This window comes from Pieris rapae, chromosome 20 (genome assembly GCF_905147795.1).
Source record: "Pieris rapae chromosome 20, ilPieRapa1.1, whole genome shotgun sequence".
Classification (NCBI taxonomy): domain Eukaryota; kingdom Metazoa; phylum Arthropoda; class Insecta; order Lepidoptera; family Pieridae; genus Pieris; species Pieris rapae.
The window spans coordinates 5388022-5405600 of record NC_059528.1 but is presented as its reverse complement, the minus strand read 5'-3'; the positions used below and the strand labels follow the sequence as shown (position 1 = coordinate 5405600).

At 31.3% G+C, this 17579-nt stretch overlaps 2 protein-coding genes across 2 annotated transcripts; one reads left to right on the top strand and one right to left on the bottom strand.

The window, feature by feature from the left end:
* Window positions 1-1302: 1302 nt before the first annotated feature.
* On the bottom strand, window positions 1303-3211 carry LOC110993963 (cilia- and flagella-associated protein 57-like). Its single transcript, XM_022260403.2, has one exon. The coding sequence runs from the start codon at window positions 3209-3211 to the stop codon at window positions 1445-1447; it is 1767 nt and encodes a 588-aa protein (XP_022116095.2). The 3' UTR covers window positions 1303-1444.
* A 2131-nt stretch (window positions 3212-5342) lies between these two features.
* On the top strand, window positions 5343-5943 carry LOC123690047. The gene is made up of 2 exons (XM_045632547.1): window positions 5343-5347; window positions 5508-5943. The coding sequence occupies exons 1-2, from the start codon at window positions 5343-5345 to the stop codon at window positions 5941-5943; spliced, it is 441 nt and encodes a 146-aa protein (XP_045488503.1).
* Window positions 5944-17579: the final 11636 nt, after the last annotated feature.

Below are 17579 nucleotides of genomic sequence, written 5' to 3'. Positions count from 1 at the left end.
AATATGTCGTATCATCTAACTGGTCCGTCGAGTATCGAACCAAGTCTGCCATATGTGCTTGCCACTAGATCCTGAAATATTTCACAACGTTTTGAAGGTCATTATTAAAATTTTAATATGCCGCTTCTGCCTGTTTTTTACTCCCAACGTCTCAAAAACGTTAAAACGCTTCAATTATCACGTCTCGGGAGATTTCTTTTGGGAGCGGAAGTGGTTTCTAAATTAAAGGATATTTTTCAAAGAAACCGGGTACTTTATTTTTTATGTCACTGTTAGTGACGGTAAAGAATTACAGTTCTAAAGGCCTGGGGGACAAGTGAATGACCAGATTAATCAATTCAAATCAAATCAAAAATAATTTGTTCATTTATGTACACAATGTACACTTATGAATGTCAAAATTCTTCTATATACGTAGTTTTACATTTACTAACAGTTCCCAAGTCAAGGGCGTAGATCGGAAGAGAAGAATCGCCAAGTTTGTTGTTTTTTTCAATTAATTTCAAAACGTTTCCATTTGTCTGCTATGAATCCAAACTTAAATCTAAAATCAACTAAATGATTACAACTAAAACTGGAATGAAGAAAAATTAAATATATTTTATATACATATGTGATTGCGACTGTGCGATATTTTATTTTACAGGTAAAGTATTTTAATATATATACCTGTTCAAAAAACAATACCTACTCTGTCACTTCGGATTTGCCATTCTATATACGATATAGACTTCATAGGCCTAAAGTATCGGGCTTCCGAGTCACACATTTCTAGTTTGCAGAAATGGGAGATCCAGTTCCGGAAAACACCAGATACGGCAATGATTATGCCACCCATATATACAACATACTCAAAATAAAACATCAATAAAACTATATTTAAAAACAAACACAAAGTCCTGAATTCCTTTCGCTTAATTATATAAATCTTCGGGTGGTTGTATGTAGCAAAACAAAGTAGGTTCTAGAAATTTGAATATTCGTAATAACAATGTCCTTGATAAGAAGCACCACTCAAGCGACCTCCATATTTATTTGTGAACGGTATGCAAATCTAGATATTAGTGTAGATTACCAGGGATGATCGCCACTAGTTGAACTAATGGCATTATTATGCAAATTTCCGATAAGTACGACGCTTTTCGAGATAAGGCCCGTTTGAAATAGGAAACTATTTATGGTAAGTTGGGTAAAATTTACAATATTGACGCAGTAAAACACAAAAACCAAATTTATTAACATAACAAATATTACAAAATTAAATTATTTCCTGAACTCTCAAAAAATCCATTTAGATAATTTGGTTAACAGTAAATTTAGAGTGAAATTTGCTTTGCTAAATTAGTTTGTATAACTCAATTATGTTTACCGTACTCAAACACTTACACGATGTTATGTATTGTTTTACAATGTTATTCCAGAATCGAGACATGTAAATAGTTTATTAATTCTTTGTTAAAGTATCACCAGTGTCCCTTTGAGGAATGTGGACCCTTTCAAATAGTTCTCCAAGTTTCTCGCTATCAAGACAATACTCGTTCACTATACTGTCATCGCCAAATGGTTTGCCCACAACTACACTGCCGACCTTATTGCCGTGAAATAACGGTGACAATTCTATATCACATGTTTGATTACCACTCTTGTTTGAATTACGCATAGTTTTGTTTTGAAATTGACTAGCTCCTTGTAAGTTCTTATCATGAGCGCCACAAATTGCTTGAATTAACGAGTCTAAGGCTATCTGATCTTGCATTCTTCTTTGAACTGCTGTAGCTTGTACCGATGCTACAATTTCTTTATATTTTTCCTCTAATTTGCCTAAAGCTGCTGTTATTTCTATTTGATTTTCATCTGTTACCTCGGTTACGACTTGCGTGCGTTGTTTCATGAGTTGTAGTTGCAATGAGCATTCAGCTAAATGCTTTTGCCTTTGTAGTTGCGCCAGTTTACATTCGAAACTTTTAATATTTTTGTATTTTGCTCTTTCCATTTTGTTTAATCGTCTTTCTAGCTCTTCAGTTTTTGATGAAGAACTTTCTGAAGTATCTGGTTTGTCGAACATCATTTTATTTATGCAGTTTAATTGACTACGTTTCATTTCATCGATCATACTTTTGAGTTGTAAAATTTCCGATTCTTTATTCTGTATTATCTTGTCTTTTTCTAATATTATAGCGTCTTTATCCCGTTTGATAGATTCAATTTGTTTCAAATTATCAATTTGAAGGTTTTTTACAGTATCGTCATACTTGTTTTTTAAGTCTTCCACTTCCTTATCTTTTGTTGTTGTTATCTCTTCACGAATTGAAGTTTTTAGTTTTATTATTTCTAGCTTATGTTTAGCCTCAATTTCTTGTATTTCTTGGGATTTCATGCTATGAAAAAAGTCAAGAGTCTCTTGTAAATTAGATATAGTGTCTATTAAAGTATTTTTTGAATCTTGGACTTCTTGTAGCTTGCATTTAAGTGAATTAACGTGTGTATGGCTGCAACGTAATGACATTTTAGTGCTCCCTTCATTGTTCACTTTTAGAACATCTTGAGAATTATCAAGACTACTTTCTGACTTTTCTTTTAAAGCATGTAATTCATTATGAAGTAACATATTTTGTTTTTTAATTTGTCTTAATTTTTTTATCAGGTTACCTACTCTACATTTATATTTCGCATCATTTACCGAATCACCTTTTTCATTTTCGTTGCAAAGGCATTGGAAATCATCGTTTAATAAAATATCTTGTGATAATATCTGCGAATCTTGTAAATTATGTGTATGTTTCGAGATATTATGTATCGAGTTTAAGGGAGTATCATTATAACAATGTTCATCGCCACCTACAGCAGTTAAAGGTGTTTTTGGGTTATTGTATATGATTCTTGTGTTTGTATCTTTGTTAATAACTACACATTCGATTTCAGTTGAAGACTCGTCACTATTAGAGTCATCGGGTAGAGGGGATAAGTAATTCTTTGAGGGTGCTTTTAAAAACGGCTCTTCGAGTATACCTCTAGCAAGTTGGTAGCAAAGAGTAAATATATATTTATTTCTTAAAACCTTTTCACCTTCTTTGCAGTCAGAGAGCTTTTGTATCCAAGCATTGCACGTGCGTATTACTTCTTGGTCCAGAAGCTGTCCCAAATATGGTCTCATAATTTGTAAATATCGTTTATATTCGGTATCGAGATTAGGGATATCATAGTCGTCCATTTTTTTAAATTTAGCGACAGAAATTTGATTTATCAATTGACAAAGTCATAAAAATTAAATATATAGAATATTTTATAGTCAATAGCAAGGAGTATCTTGTTCAGTATCCTCGATATTTCATTTAAAAGGCATTCTCGATTTCAAGACATTTTTAATGCTTTCGCTTTACAATTATTGCGCGTTGATACTTCGAAGCTATGTGTAAGTATTTCAATTGTATTTCCTTAGTTTTATTGTAAGAATAGAAAACTTTTACATTTGTGGATACAGTTCTATTGAACGTTGAAATGGAAATGTATAGAAAATGCATATTTTTATTCGGAACGGAGATTTGCTTGAAGCCAGCAGGTCCCGAGGGAGGCGCATTGGAGCCCAGTTCAAGATTTTACAGCCTGTGATCGGATTACGAGAATTTATTCAGTGGAAAAATATATGTTTGCGAAATCACAGAATACATCAATGATTTATATACATTATGTATTACGAAAATATAAACAAAATTCCTGGATATATTTTTTTACCCAAAATACCTCATTGTCGATTAGGTTATTTATATTAAGAGTAGAATCAAAGTGAGATCCTAATTCCAGTCAACACTTAAGGAGGAACTATGTATATTTGATATACGAAATTCATACAAAGCGATAAGTCTCGACACTGACTTTTAATATTAGGGCCGTATCTCGTCTTGAGTACAATACAAATGTCAAACTACATATTGAATAAAATGGCCTTACAATATTATATCCGACATAGGGAGGATACTGCTGGCTTGATTTTATTTTGTTTTGCTTTAATAATATTTTTGAATACAACACGTAATACGTACGTACGTACGTAACGTATAAAATACTCATTATATCGGTACAGTGTTTAATCTACAAAATTAATAATACATTATTAAATATGAGTTCTCGGTTCGCTAAAGATAAAACCTAAAACTATTTATTTTTATTTTATTTATTTATTGGAACTTACCACATAATTCTATATCTACGGTATATGTTACATGTTATTTAATCTAAAATATATCAAAATTTCGGTAGTATAAGCACAAATACCACCGCATGTCTTTTTATTATTATTACTTTAAATAAGTTATTAAATGTATACTTTGAATCAATTTTGTATATAATGAAAAAAGCGAATAAGGAAATAAAGAGTTTACAATATTCCTAACCTGAAAATGAATAATTATAAATAAATTTATAAAGTCTGTGACAGAGTACCTTAAATTCTGGTATTGTTTCCTCGCTGTATTATAACAGCTCTGGAGTCAACAGGAATTCCTATCAGGCGCCAACCTACATTAAATTAACGACTGTGCACTTGAATCCCCACGGCCCAAGAGTTTCTACTCCAGTGTTTCCCAACGTGGGGTCCACGCCCCTTTTCATTTGGTTGAAATTGGCTGGACTAAAGATTAAGCCAAATTGGAACCTAATATGAAATCTCTGTGAAGGAAGCGCGAACATCTCATGAAATTAAAATAATTCATTAATCAAGAAAAATCTTTATTAAAAGTATTTGGAATTTAAATTTCAGTTTTTATTAAATGTTCTGAAAATTTACAGATTGGGTAGCAGTAATAATAACTGGCAGTAAATGTAAATGTGCTACATATATGATTTTGATTTGATTGATATTCAAAATGATATTTATCACTTAAGCACTTCAGAAAGGTTAAGGCTTGGCAAAAAAAGTTTGAGATACATTGCTCTATTCCAAAGGGAACAAACCAAAGACTCTTATATTTTATCCTTTGTATAGATAAAATAAAAACAATTCGGTTTGCGCTTGTAAGCATGATTTATAAAAAACTAATTAAAGTAAGACCTTACACAGTTTGTATTACATTTTGCGCAGTTTAATGTTCGAGCAATAATATCGAATATTTAGCAAAGTTATTACGCTATAAAACATTTCATAGCATTTCCATCAAAGAGTTTCCTTTTAAGTAAACAATAAAGATAATATTACTTTAAACTTAGATTTTATTTCGCATAAAAATAATCTCGGGGTCTTTATGAAGCTTAGTTCTCGTATAGCCTTTTCTTGTAAAATGTGAGCTATGTATATATAATTAACAACATAACTTGATAATTTTCTGCTCAATATATAAGTCCTACCGATGTAGTAAGTGGCGACGTCTATACTAGGCGCAAACCTCATTTCTTAGTTTAGGCTATTAATAATTAATTATTAGATGCAAAAGATATGGAGAAACAGGAATATAACAAAAACCACGAATACCAGGCTCTTAAAGACACTTATATCCCCATGTTTCTGTACGCAGCCGAAACGTGGACCTTGCGAGATGTGGAAAGGCAGAAAATAGACGCTATCAAAATGTGGTGCTGGAGAAGAATACTTGGGTATCGTGGACCGAGTTTCGTACAAACGTCTCGATACTTCAAGAACTCGGTATTAAGCAGCGACTATTTTCAACAGTACAATCTCGCATCCTTACATTCTTCGGTCACGTATCTCGGCGTGGCGATCAGTCAATAGAACGCCTTGTCGTCCAAGGGAAGGTGGAAGGCACTAGACCACGCGGCAAGTCACCTACACACTGGGCTGATCAGATTAAGTCCGCCGTAGGAGAATCACTGAATCAGTGCAGCAGGATGACCTCCAATTGGCAGCGGTGGCGGAGCGTCGTGAAGCGTATCACATCTGCGCCTTCTACCACATACCGATCACGACCGCTCTGGCAAGAGCGTACCGAATGAGAAGAAGAATTAATTGTTGTCAAACATATTGTCAAAATATTAACCACGCTTGATTAGTAGAACGATAACAGGTATCATACATATGGCTCAGAAAATATTAAGACGAAGAAGTAAAAATTCAGTGAGGCCACCAACGGTGTTGAATATGACTGTGCATTGCAGCGCACAGTTGGGGTTCTATTGAGTGATAGTGTATTGAGATTCGCACGCCAAAGTCACTAGGGCGAAACTAATCGCATATAACTGTAGTTTCTGGACATATATATTCGACTAGCAGACTCGGCCAAGCGTTGCTGTGGCTAAGGTTTTTGTTATATTACATAGTAGTAAATTAATCAAGGGAAACCGTAGGAGAACTTATGTGAAACGTTGGTACCACGACACGGACCTAAACTAAACTACCTTTAACTCAGCGCCATCTGTTAGAATTGTATCAAATAATAAACAAATGTTAATGTTATCGTAATTTTAGTAAGGATGCCTATTTTTTTTGAAAATGAAATATAGCCTATGTCACTCAGGAATGATGTAGCTTTCCAACAGTGAAAGAATTTTTCAAATCTGCCAAGTAGTTTCGGAGCCTATTCAATTCATACAAACAAACAAAAAATCAAACCTTTCCTCTTTATAATATTAGTATAGATAAGGATATTAGGAAATATTTTGCAATAATAAAAACATTATATTAATAAAAAAAAATATTTCTTAAAATGTCACGTTGATAATTAAATGTAAGACGGAGAAGGTCATGTATACATTTGTTGTTTCTGTAATAAAATTTGATATTGGAAAACACAATTTTTTAATTTGTAGAAAAGTATATCATACTATAACCATTTTGTTTGTGGATGCGTTGCCTACTTTTGAAGAAGTACTCTCGTTTAAAGACGCCGGAGATTTCTTTTTACGAATGAAGTTCGCCACCTAGTTAAGCACGTTAATAACTAAACAGTGGAATATTAACTAGTTTTATTGTAATTTTAAACAACTAATACACAACAATTCCACATATGAGGGAATTTGAGGAATTTTACAATATAACTAAAGTTTGTAGTACGATCTTACATAGATTAAAGCATGATAATTTACGAAGCGGAAATTATTATAGTAAGTATATAGTATATTTACAAAATAAATGTAAATAAATAAACGGAAATTATTATAGTAAGTATATAGTATATTTACAAAATAAATGTAACAGTTTGTAGTACGATCTTACAAAGATTAAAGCAAAGCTCTAGAAAATATAAAGTTTGTATTTTTAATTAAGTTTTTTATAAAAATAAATATAACTATGGTTTGTAGCACGATCCTACAAATATTAAAGCATAACTTAGTATGGAAGCGGAAATTATCAAGTTTCATAATGAGATGCTAAAATAGCATACATCGAGTTAAATGTCTCGTAAATTCATGATAATGCATTTGGCGCTGCATGGAACAATAAACTTTACAGGCATATTACATAGTAGTTATTAAACATATAATGGCATGGAGAATAGAATTTGCATCTATGACATAAATATACATTTTTGTGTTAAACTTAGCAACGAATAAGGAGTGGGAGCATGAATATTCCTCGTTGTCATGGAAAATGGCAATGGAAAATTCATGTGTTTATAGATTTGTTACAAATAAATATTAAATTTGAATGTGAACTTAAAGTTTAATTTTTATACTATATCGTTGGTGTCTAAATTATATTATATAACAGACTCTTAAATGGACTAAAAAGTATGAGAGCTTAGAATAAGACATTTTTCAGGTTATATCCTGAAAACTATCAATTAGCTTACTCTTTCTAGGAAAGAAATCACAAAATTTTGTATGCAAAATCTCTCGATTCCTATATACACCTAAGCTATAAGTATAAGTAAAAACTATAACATTATGCAGTCTATATTATGCAGAATTTTATAGGAAAACTTTTTTGAATGGCAATCAAACAAACAAACAACTTTAAATATTAAAAGATGGAAGATCTGAAATAGAGTTTTTAAATATCGAATGAAAAAATCTGTTAATGATTATTTGAATAAAACATTGTAATTAATATTAATTTAATAATGTAATAATATATTTAATTAATGTAATTGATTGAATTATGTAGTTATATAATAATATAAGAATTGTATTTAATGATGTAATGTAATATGTAACTATAATCTAAAATGATTTAATTATTGTTTTTATTACTATGCAGGTTAAGAGAATTGTAAATACAGTTTGACATGTTTAGTTAAATGAATCAAATTATTCTATGTAAAATTCTACCTTTTAAATACATAAAATATATTTTGCACGTCATTATGTACGGCAGAAAATGCAAAGTTTAGATTGTCCCACCATATTGTTTCTGTACTATGCTCCGACAAAAGAAAAGCCAAATGATGACAAATGACGTTACTCACATGCATCACATGTATATAAAAGGATTTACATTGAAATCACCTTTTCCTGATTCTCTTATGAAGATTACACCAGTTTCCAACTAAGCTTAAGGGATGCGGATCACGTAATGAACCGGTTAGCACATTAAGCTGAAAAGCTCGTAGTAACTAGCATCCAAAGTTATTTCATTACAATAGATTTAAGCATTGAATTCATAATGTACTCAGTTTCTTGGCGGTTACAAACCCACGACAATACAGAAATGTTAAATGAAGTTATACGAACGAATAGTACATATCAACTATATTAGAATTTAATAACATGAAATAAAAATAATAATTTAATTAACTTGTATAGCTGCCTTAATTCTAAATAAGTTTTTAAGAACATTGGTATAATTACTTTTATACCTAGTAACTAACCTTAAAATTTAATAATTAAAAATATACTATTAAAAGTCCCTTTAGGCAAGGTTCCGAAGATACTGGAAGCGTTCCCCCTTTGAATAGCTAGACTAATTCTTTGCCCGAGGTAGCTGCCAGATCGTCAGTCATCTGTAATATCGACTAACCTTATTGATATTTTGTTAAAAAGCATTAAAATTGACTCACATTTATTTAACCTAGGTTTATTTTTATTCGAATTTAAAACGTAAGTACAAGCTAGTGTTACGGCATAGAAACAACAGAAGCCTATTTCAATTCTAATTTCCAGCTAATTGTCCCAAATAGGTGCACTAATTCGTCGGAATTATTTTGGAAAATGACTGTAATAACATTCTACGTAACTATCAAAGTAGATATTGTTGGCAATTCTGTTTGCTCTGGTAATAACAAAAGTTAAAGTTAATATTGATATTTAAAATACAAAAATAACGATTAAAATTAGCAATAGCGGTAGTCTGAGAACCATGAAGAGAATTTTAAAGACATGTAATATTTGCAAGAACTCCCATTGCGGAGCCACTTTAACAACTAAAAGTAAATACATTAAATTTAAATTGTGTCTGTATAAAACTAGAAAGAACTCCATTAAGACCCGATATGCGACCCGTTCCCGACTTTTCAATTTTAAATTGAATTTTTTTATTTTCCGTTAGTATAATTTGAAGTTTTTATTGAAATAACGATAAAACAAGTCAGTTATAATCCGTTTAATTTGTGTTGGAATTTTTTTTCAGAATTTTTTTTTTTAAGAACGTTGTTCTTGGTTAAAGATATTGATTAAGCAATATTGATAATCAATATCTTTAACCAAGAACAACGCGCGAACAACACAAATGAGTCTTAGCTGTGTTAGTATAAGTTTAAAAATCTTAGTTATTTACTTTTTTAGCCTCCTTCAAATTTTCCCATTTATCTACGAATTTAGCAATATTCATCCAGTCTATTACGCCATCAGTTCGTATTTTCTTTGTCGTCTTATACATCTCTTTCCAGTAGCTCCAGTCTATTTTGTTGTTACGAGTGTTCATCTTATATCAACAACCTGCCCCTTTTTTCAATTTTGCCTTAAATCGTGTATAGGTGCATCTCTAAGTTTTGTTTTGTAAGGAAAGTCAAGATTTCTTTTTTCTTTTTTATTCTTCTCAACATCAAGATTTTTCTTGTTGTTTTCTTGTCTGTATCTGTGCTATAGTAGCTGTATAAAGCTGTGACGTTTATATATCGCTTGTTTACAGACAAGACAGATTTAACAGATTTAAGTTTTCGTGCTCATTTGTTTATTTCTATACTATTATAAGACAGCGACAGCAAGTTCACTGGGGCAAAGCCGGTGATCGAACCTACGACTACACTAGAACAATACTGTTTTTTTATACGAAACATTCTAAATTCATTTAAAACTATAAAAATACGATGTGGGATCTGGTTTGTGTGTTGTGTCAATTAAAAATCAAACAGACAAATATAGTTTGGTTAACTGTTATCTAAATATTGAATTGAATTACGAATGACGCCTACGTGATTATTTCTGCAATTAATACATTTATACATTTCACCTTTCTTGCGTAGGAGTTTCTAATACTTTGTAATTTAATATAAATTATAGTAAGATAGGTTGCTGTATAATTAAAATAACAATAGATTAATAAATCTAAAGTATCATATTCAGCAAAACAACTACAAATTGAAATAAAACTCCTGTACGAATTTATTACCCATTAATCGAAAAATGACAATGGCTGGTTTAAACCAGCCATTGTCATTTTTCGATTATTTCAATATCATACCTAGAATAATATTAAAAAGAGGAATCTTTGTATGTTTGTGTGTGTATTTTTAGGCCCGAATCTATAATACTGATGCATCCTTCTATCAACTTTGTGAGTCAAAATGGAAATCCCTTAAAGTGATTATTATATTCTGCATTGATATTCACAGTTAGTCATATATGCGTTAAAATTAAAACAAAAAAAAACGAAATTAAAAAAATATCATTTCGATTTGGTTTTTGTACAATTTTCTTTTTACAAAAACCAAAAAAAAAGAAAATTGTACAAAAACCAAATCGAAATGATCCTTAAAAATACACACAGAATAAAAACTCCTCTTTATAATTAAGTATGATATTGAAATAACATAATAATGACTATGGCTTGTATAAAGCAAATATCTTGTTTTGTAATTCATAATTAATGTATTTTACGTATTTGCTATCAAGTGATAAGATGAACTTTGTATTACCAAAATTCATTAATTTATCACCACAGTTTGAAAATTTACATTCAGCTAAATCGCAGAAAACCAATGTATATAATATTTATACTATTAACATGGCAGACTGTACAATTGATATGCACCCTGCCCGTTCCTTGAAATTCCTGAATCCGAGTCCAAGATTGTTTATTTTCGCTTTAGATCCGAATCCAAGATATTCTAACGTAGACATTCTGAATTCTGACGATATAGCGTCAAAGAAAGTCATACTAATTATATGCATAATCGGCTAGTTACCCCAGCTATTGAGTTTCAATAGTTCATATTAACATTTGTTAAAAGTAATTTGTGCTAATTACTACATTAAACATGAAAGACTAACATTGATACATATGTACAACAAAATAAACATTGCTTCGAGAAATATTCAGTCATTCAACTCAGTTAAGCAAACATTTGAATATATCTATTCTGTTTAAATTCACGATGGTCGCGCTATCTTATACAATCTAGATTTTATATTGAAAATCTATTATTCTTCTAGTTGCTATTAAGCGAATAGTAAGCAAGACACGGTTACATATATTTGGCAGAAAAAGTATTTAATAGTATTGAAATGTTTTTATTTTAATGCGGCGTACAATTGCATTTTTGTAACAATAGATGGCGTGAATACGGACTATATTACGCAGTGGACGATAAGCCATGGTTTAGGGTACCTATTGGTAAGGCCTTTATGTTGGTGCCAACAAACTAGAAACTAAATCTTGGGTCCTAAAACCGATATACCTACCATTCGATAATGCTACGAGTGAGCTGTGGTATGATGCTTTTTCACGGTTTATAGACCAAATATCGACGATATGAACTTTAAGAAACTAAGGAGATTGTTCTTCTTATCATAAATTAACATGCATCGGCATTTTCCGCAAGTGTGTTTACTAAATCTATATAAATAATAATGAATCGCAAAATATGTTGCTAAGCGCATGGACCATTCTGAGAAAGACTTGGAAAAACATAAACACAAGTTCTTATTCAAGTATAGTGGACGGTCTCTATGGGGTAGCATACTAAAATGTTCCCTATATTGGAATATTGCTAACAAAATGTCATATGGAACATGGTGTAATGGTTGCTCTTACAAACGTTGTGTAAAAGAAAAAACTTGGCGATTCAAAAGAGTGGCGGAGAGTTTATTGCCCGTTCTTCTCTTCCGTTCTACGCCCTTGAGTTGAGAACTGACTGTAAATGTAAAATTAGAAGCATTCAATTTATATTTCTTTGTTGACATTCATAAGTGTACATCGTGTTACCTACATGAATAAATGATTTTTGATTTGATTTGAAAAAAGTAATCTAAAAACAACATATTAAGGCGAAACGATGTTGGCAGCTTGTAAAAAATAATAAAATATTGTTTTATTAATAAGTATTATTTCTAACTAGATTTGTACGGTAAAAAATAAAGTAGCATCTGTTTTGTGCATACTAAAGCAATTCTGCATTCAGCTATAAAAATGCCATTCCAAAGACACAAGATTATCATCTAACTGCTGAGATAAATCTTTTTTCTCTGCCATAAATAGCAAATTACTTTTTACGAGCTATTAAAGCGTAAACACCATCAATTATGTTTATTAGGGGTGCTACACATATGTTTTATGATGTAGATTTTGTTCTAAGAATTATTTTATATTAAATAAATTGGCTTCTAGTGTTTATTACTGTTTACTTGTAAAAAACATTACTCTGCTATGTTGTTCTAAATTATTTTTATTTCAAATGTGTGTACAATTTATTCATGAGGTTGTAATTAAGTAACTTTTTATATATTTAATCTTGTTCGTTCTATCGAGACATATGTGTAAAACTATTAGGACTCCTTATAAATCATTGTCAGGAAGATCGTAAATTGCTAATATTAAATAAAATATATTTATCATAAAAATTTGTACCGTAATTTTTGTGACTTACAACATTTTCAAAATGTAATACGATACTACTTGAAGGTTTCTGTCAAAAAAGCTGAAGAGGCACCGGATGACCTGGGCTGAACCCAGTAGGTCATATTAAAGTATTCCTTAGTTTCCATCTATCTCATTATGTAGATTAAAAAATCCCTCTTATCTCTCTTTTCTTTCTCTCTCGAATTTTCTCGTTTCGTAGGCACATTTTGTGTCGCAAAGCCAGCGGAGTGATAATACATAATCATTCAGTGGTATTGTTCTGGTATCTAGGTAGGTTGTAGGTATCCGGGGTACAATCTTCTATAGACACCATTAAAATGTATCAACTTATCTAGGTTCTATTAAAAACTTCTATACACATTAAAAAAATGTACGTGATCTAGCCTAGAAAGTTGATAAATTGTTCCTACGTGGATTTATTACAATTCCCTACGTGCCTTACGTCCAAATGGTAGGCTTACACGTAACTATGTTTTGCACAAATCGTGAAATAATACACATCTGACTCCTTCAAGATGCGGAAAGAGATTTGGATTGTCTAAAAACATATATTTTACACTTATTATCTGAAACTAAAAATGTTAGTATGCTTTCCACTTTCCAGGTATATCCAATATTACTAAATAATAGAAAAAACTATATTGATCTTCAGGTTACAATAAACATTAAATTTTCTTCTTACATCTTCTGCCTAGAGCTACTGCCGGTCTTCTAGCTCTAGAATATACAGAGTAGCCGTAGAAAATAAATCTAAATTTTTAAATCTAAGATATTAATTTTAAATTCTAGTTACGCTCGTATTATGATTAAAAACCTGTAATTAACAGGAAAATCATGTAAAATACTACAAGCAATTTTCTTATTTTTATTTTTATACCGACGTTAGTCACGAATGTTACCTGCAGTAGGTTTTTCCATACTCAGTCAAGGACAAATGTATAATAATTAAAATAATAAACACTAACCAAATTTAAAAATATATTACGAATTGTGAAAACCCGTTATTATATATGGAAATATAAATAAACGTTAAATTTTACAGATTATCACGTATTACATTAGTGTATATTTTATTGTTTATAATGTATGACTGTTTTAACGAGCAGAATAATTCTACGAAATATTCCACACGTTGATTAATCATAATTTAATTTTAATACTTTCAATTGTTCGTGGCCTTTGGATACAGAGACACCGGACGGTTCACCATATTAAACGCCCCGAACACGAATTACCTTATTTCGTTGTCCGAGGTGGAAATGAAGGCGCACTCCCTCCCCAAAAGTGGCAAAGGTGCGTAGTCTTCAGAACACATAAAACGAATACCCAGAACGCTCACATCAGAATCTCTGCCCATCAGAGACCGGGTAGTTCAACAAAACATCAAATTGCCTGCCATTATCATTGTGATTAGAAGCGTGTTTTTTTTGCGAGCCACGTCACTAGCCGCAGCCTGCCTGAAAAAACATTATTGACATCTATCGACTACTGAATGTACTTAACAGAGTCACTAAACAAGTATTGGACTCCACTCGCACTATACACCTGCACTAATCATCCTCAATTACTAATCACTTGCACTTGCACTAATCAAAGTGAATACAGGCCTCCGTTCCAGTCAAATATTCCACCACTAATCCCAAGCACCTATTAATCCGATGGCAACAACCTATCAACGTTCAGTGGAACGATGGACATCCAACAGATATCGTTGGAATATTAAAAAAAAACAAGGAATACGAAAGTATTTCCTCTTCCTGTAATAAAAATCCTAGTAACATTTATCATTGTTGAGTTTTTATTTGACATATCTGCATATTATAAAAGACTCGCTTCCTACCATTTGTACCCTGTGTACACGCAAGGAATTTCATTAAAATCATTTGCTTTTCATTATTCTGTAATATTTTCCGACTCTATATATGTAGAAATTTTTAAAGTTATACTTCTTTTTGGCGCTATGGAGAAAAATGACGAGAGTGAAATTGTACGATGCGCGCACATCATCAGCACCTAAATTCGACATCGTAAAGATAGGTCTAGGTGGCATGGAAATCGATAACTATGTTGAAGTTGTATATTCTAGTATTTTTATATTTAGATCAAGTGTTTTGTAACAGTACAATTAAACAGTGTGAATAAATAAATATTTTGAAGTTTTTAAATCGATTTCATATACGATGGTGATAGTATTTACGAATAATTTATTTATTATTATTATTTATTATTTTATTAAATAAAATACTTTTGATTAATTTTAATATTTATCGTTACTACTGCATTTTAATTATTTTTTATTTACATACTCCAAAGAAGTATATCTTCTAACGCGTGTACATAAGTATGTTCACACACTCTTTTTATTATAACAGTCCAATTTTATATAAGCAGATATATTTAAAATAATCTTTTTTAAGATACAGTGACATAATTTTGGATCACAACTAATTAAATGCAAAGTTTTATCATGAAATTCTCATCCTCTTACAAACTTCAGCGTTAAGCTGCTTAAACTTCCGAAGCAATAAACAATAACACAAACTAAGTATAAGTATACAACTAGTCCGTTGTAAAGGGTTGTTTAATAAAACAAATCTTAATGACACTGATATATTTTGGTCTTTGACCTAATTATTGAACTTTTTTGGCAGATAGAGAAAAATGATGAACGTAAATTTTTACGTGGCGGACGGACATCGTCATATAAAACCGATACCCTGAAGTAAGCTATAGTCAACCTTTTTAGTTTTTTCTATTGTTAGTGTCGTTTTTACTACAAATGTAGAATAAGGCGAACTATATTTTGAATAGCTTTAATCTTGTTTCGCCAAAGAATTATAACTTCTAACGTATACTTATGTAACACTCAAAATGTTTAGAAAATGAAAAACCGTTTAATGTAGACAGTTTCCAATACTGTTATTGTTTTTTGAAATAATCTCCGTTCCTTTCTACACATCGTCGCATTCGATGGAACCACTGGAAAAAGCAGTGGGCCCATTCATTCTAAGGGGTCTCTTCCATGGCATTTTCGTATGCTTTCATCGCATCTTTAGGGCTCGTAAAGCGAATACGTCGAAATATTTAGTTCTTGAGAATAAATGACAGTTGTAGCGCGCCAGGTCAGGATTATATGACGGATGATTCTCTGATGATGATGATCTCGACACCTGCCATAGTCAAATATTCAACAGTCCGTTTTGCGGAGTGCGCTGAAGGATTGTTGTGATAAAGGAGAATCCTTATAGAAAGAAGATAAACTTTATAAACAAAACTCTTCTTGCTTTTAGTTCCAAACAATTGTTTGTTGGGTTATGAAGAATAATATAAAATAATGTTTAAAAATATCACTACAGAAATTGACACACTATAAACGGTGACTACAAATTTATTTTCGATAATCTAAACAATATTAATCAAAATAATAAATTAAACTTTTGCTATCACTCAGAAAAGAAATATATGAAATATAACTTTATACAATTTTCAACTTCAAAATGAGTTGACAAATATTGAAGTTACCGCCCAAAGAGACCCCGACATTATTATAATTGCAAAATATACTTGACGGAGTTAGCAAGTCATTTAGAACTTTGTTAATTTCATCTCATATTCAAAAACATGAGTAGGGTCACAGATAACCACTACATCAAGATATAATTACAGGACTTTATGAGTGATGTCTGTGCTAGAGAGATTTGGATGACCTTTTACAATTTACTTCCCATATTCATTCCTTATTTTTTACATACGAACGGTATTGAATTTGCGCGCGTTGCCATCACCATTCCTAATACCAACAGATAAATATATGAATGAAAATGACTCCAGGAACATTGCACCTAATTTTTATTGTAAACCATATTTTCTTGTCAAAATATTTATTATGAGTGAAAATTTAAATTAATATCGTGACCTTCGTGTGAACGTGAGCGCGATAAAATTATTTCTGAGAAAAATAAATTAACTTGTAGATTAGGCAGTATTACATTTATCAAGACATCACAGTTACGGTTGTATAAATTATTCTTTAGAATTGTATACATCTTCCTAATTTATATAAACTAAGGCCTGTGTTTTAAAAAGTCTATATAATAGAAATATTGCTTCATGAACTGCGAACGAAGCCGCACTGTGGATTCTCACTCGCACTAGGGTCGATTAAATCTAATTCAATTTTAATCAATTCAACAAGAAGACAACTGTGCGCGTTTTGCTCACCTCTTGGCGGAAGCTCCATCACTTATCGAGCCGCATTATCCGTTGGCATTGCGTAGGGATTGCATAGGGTCTCTCTTCATCTTCTACCACATTTACCATGGAGAGTGTTCAGAGCAGATAATCGAGAAGTTATGTTTCAATATTGGACGTAAAGGCAGAGTACGAAATACCACACCCATCTCCACCGATTGTTACATATAAAAAGATATATAAAGTGTGACATTTAGATATTTGACAGCGCTGAAAACGAAATTGAGGCTTGAAAAACCAATTAGAATCTCAATCAGTTTCATTGTACTCTTAGAAATAAATACTATGTTATCTCTTTCTGTCCTTTTGTGTTACAGGTGTGTTAAATTAATACTTTTGAGTAAGATGTTTCAGTCGACGTAAA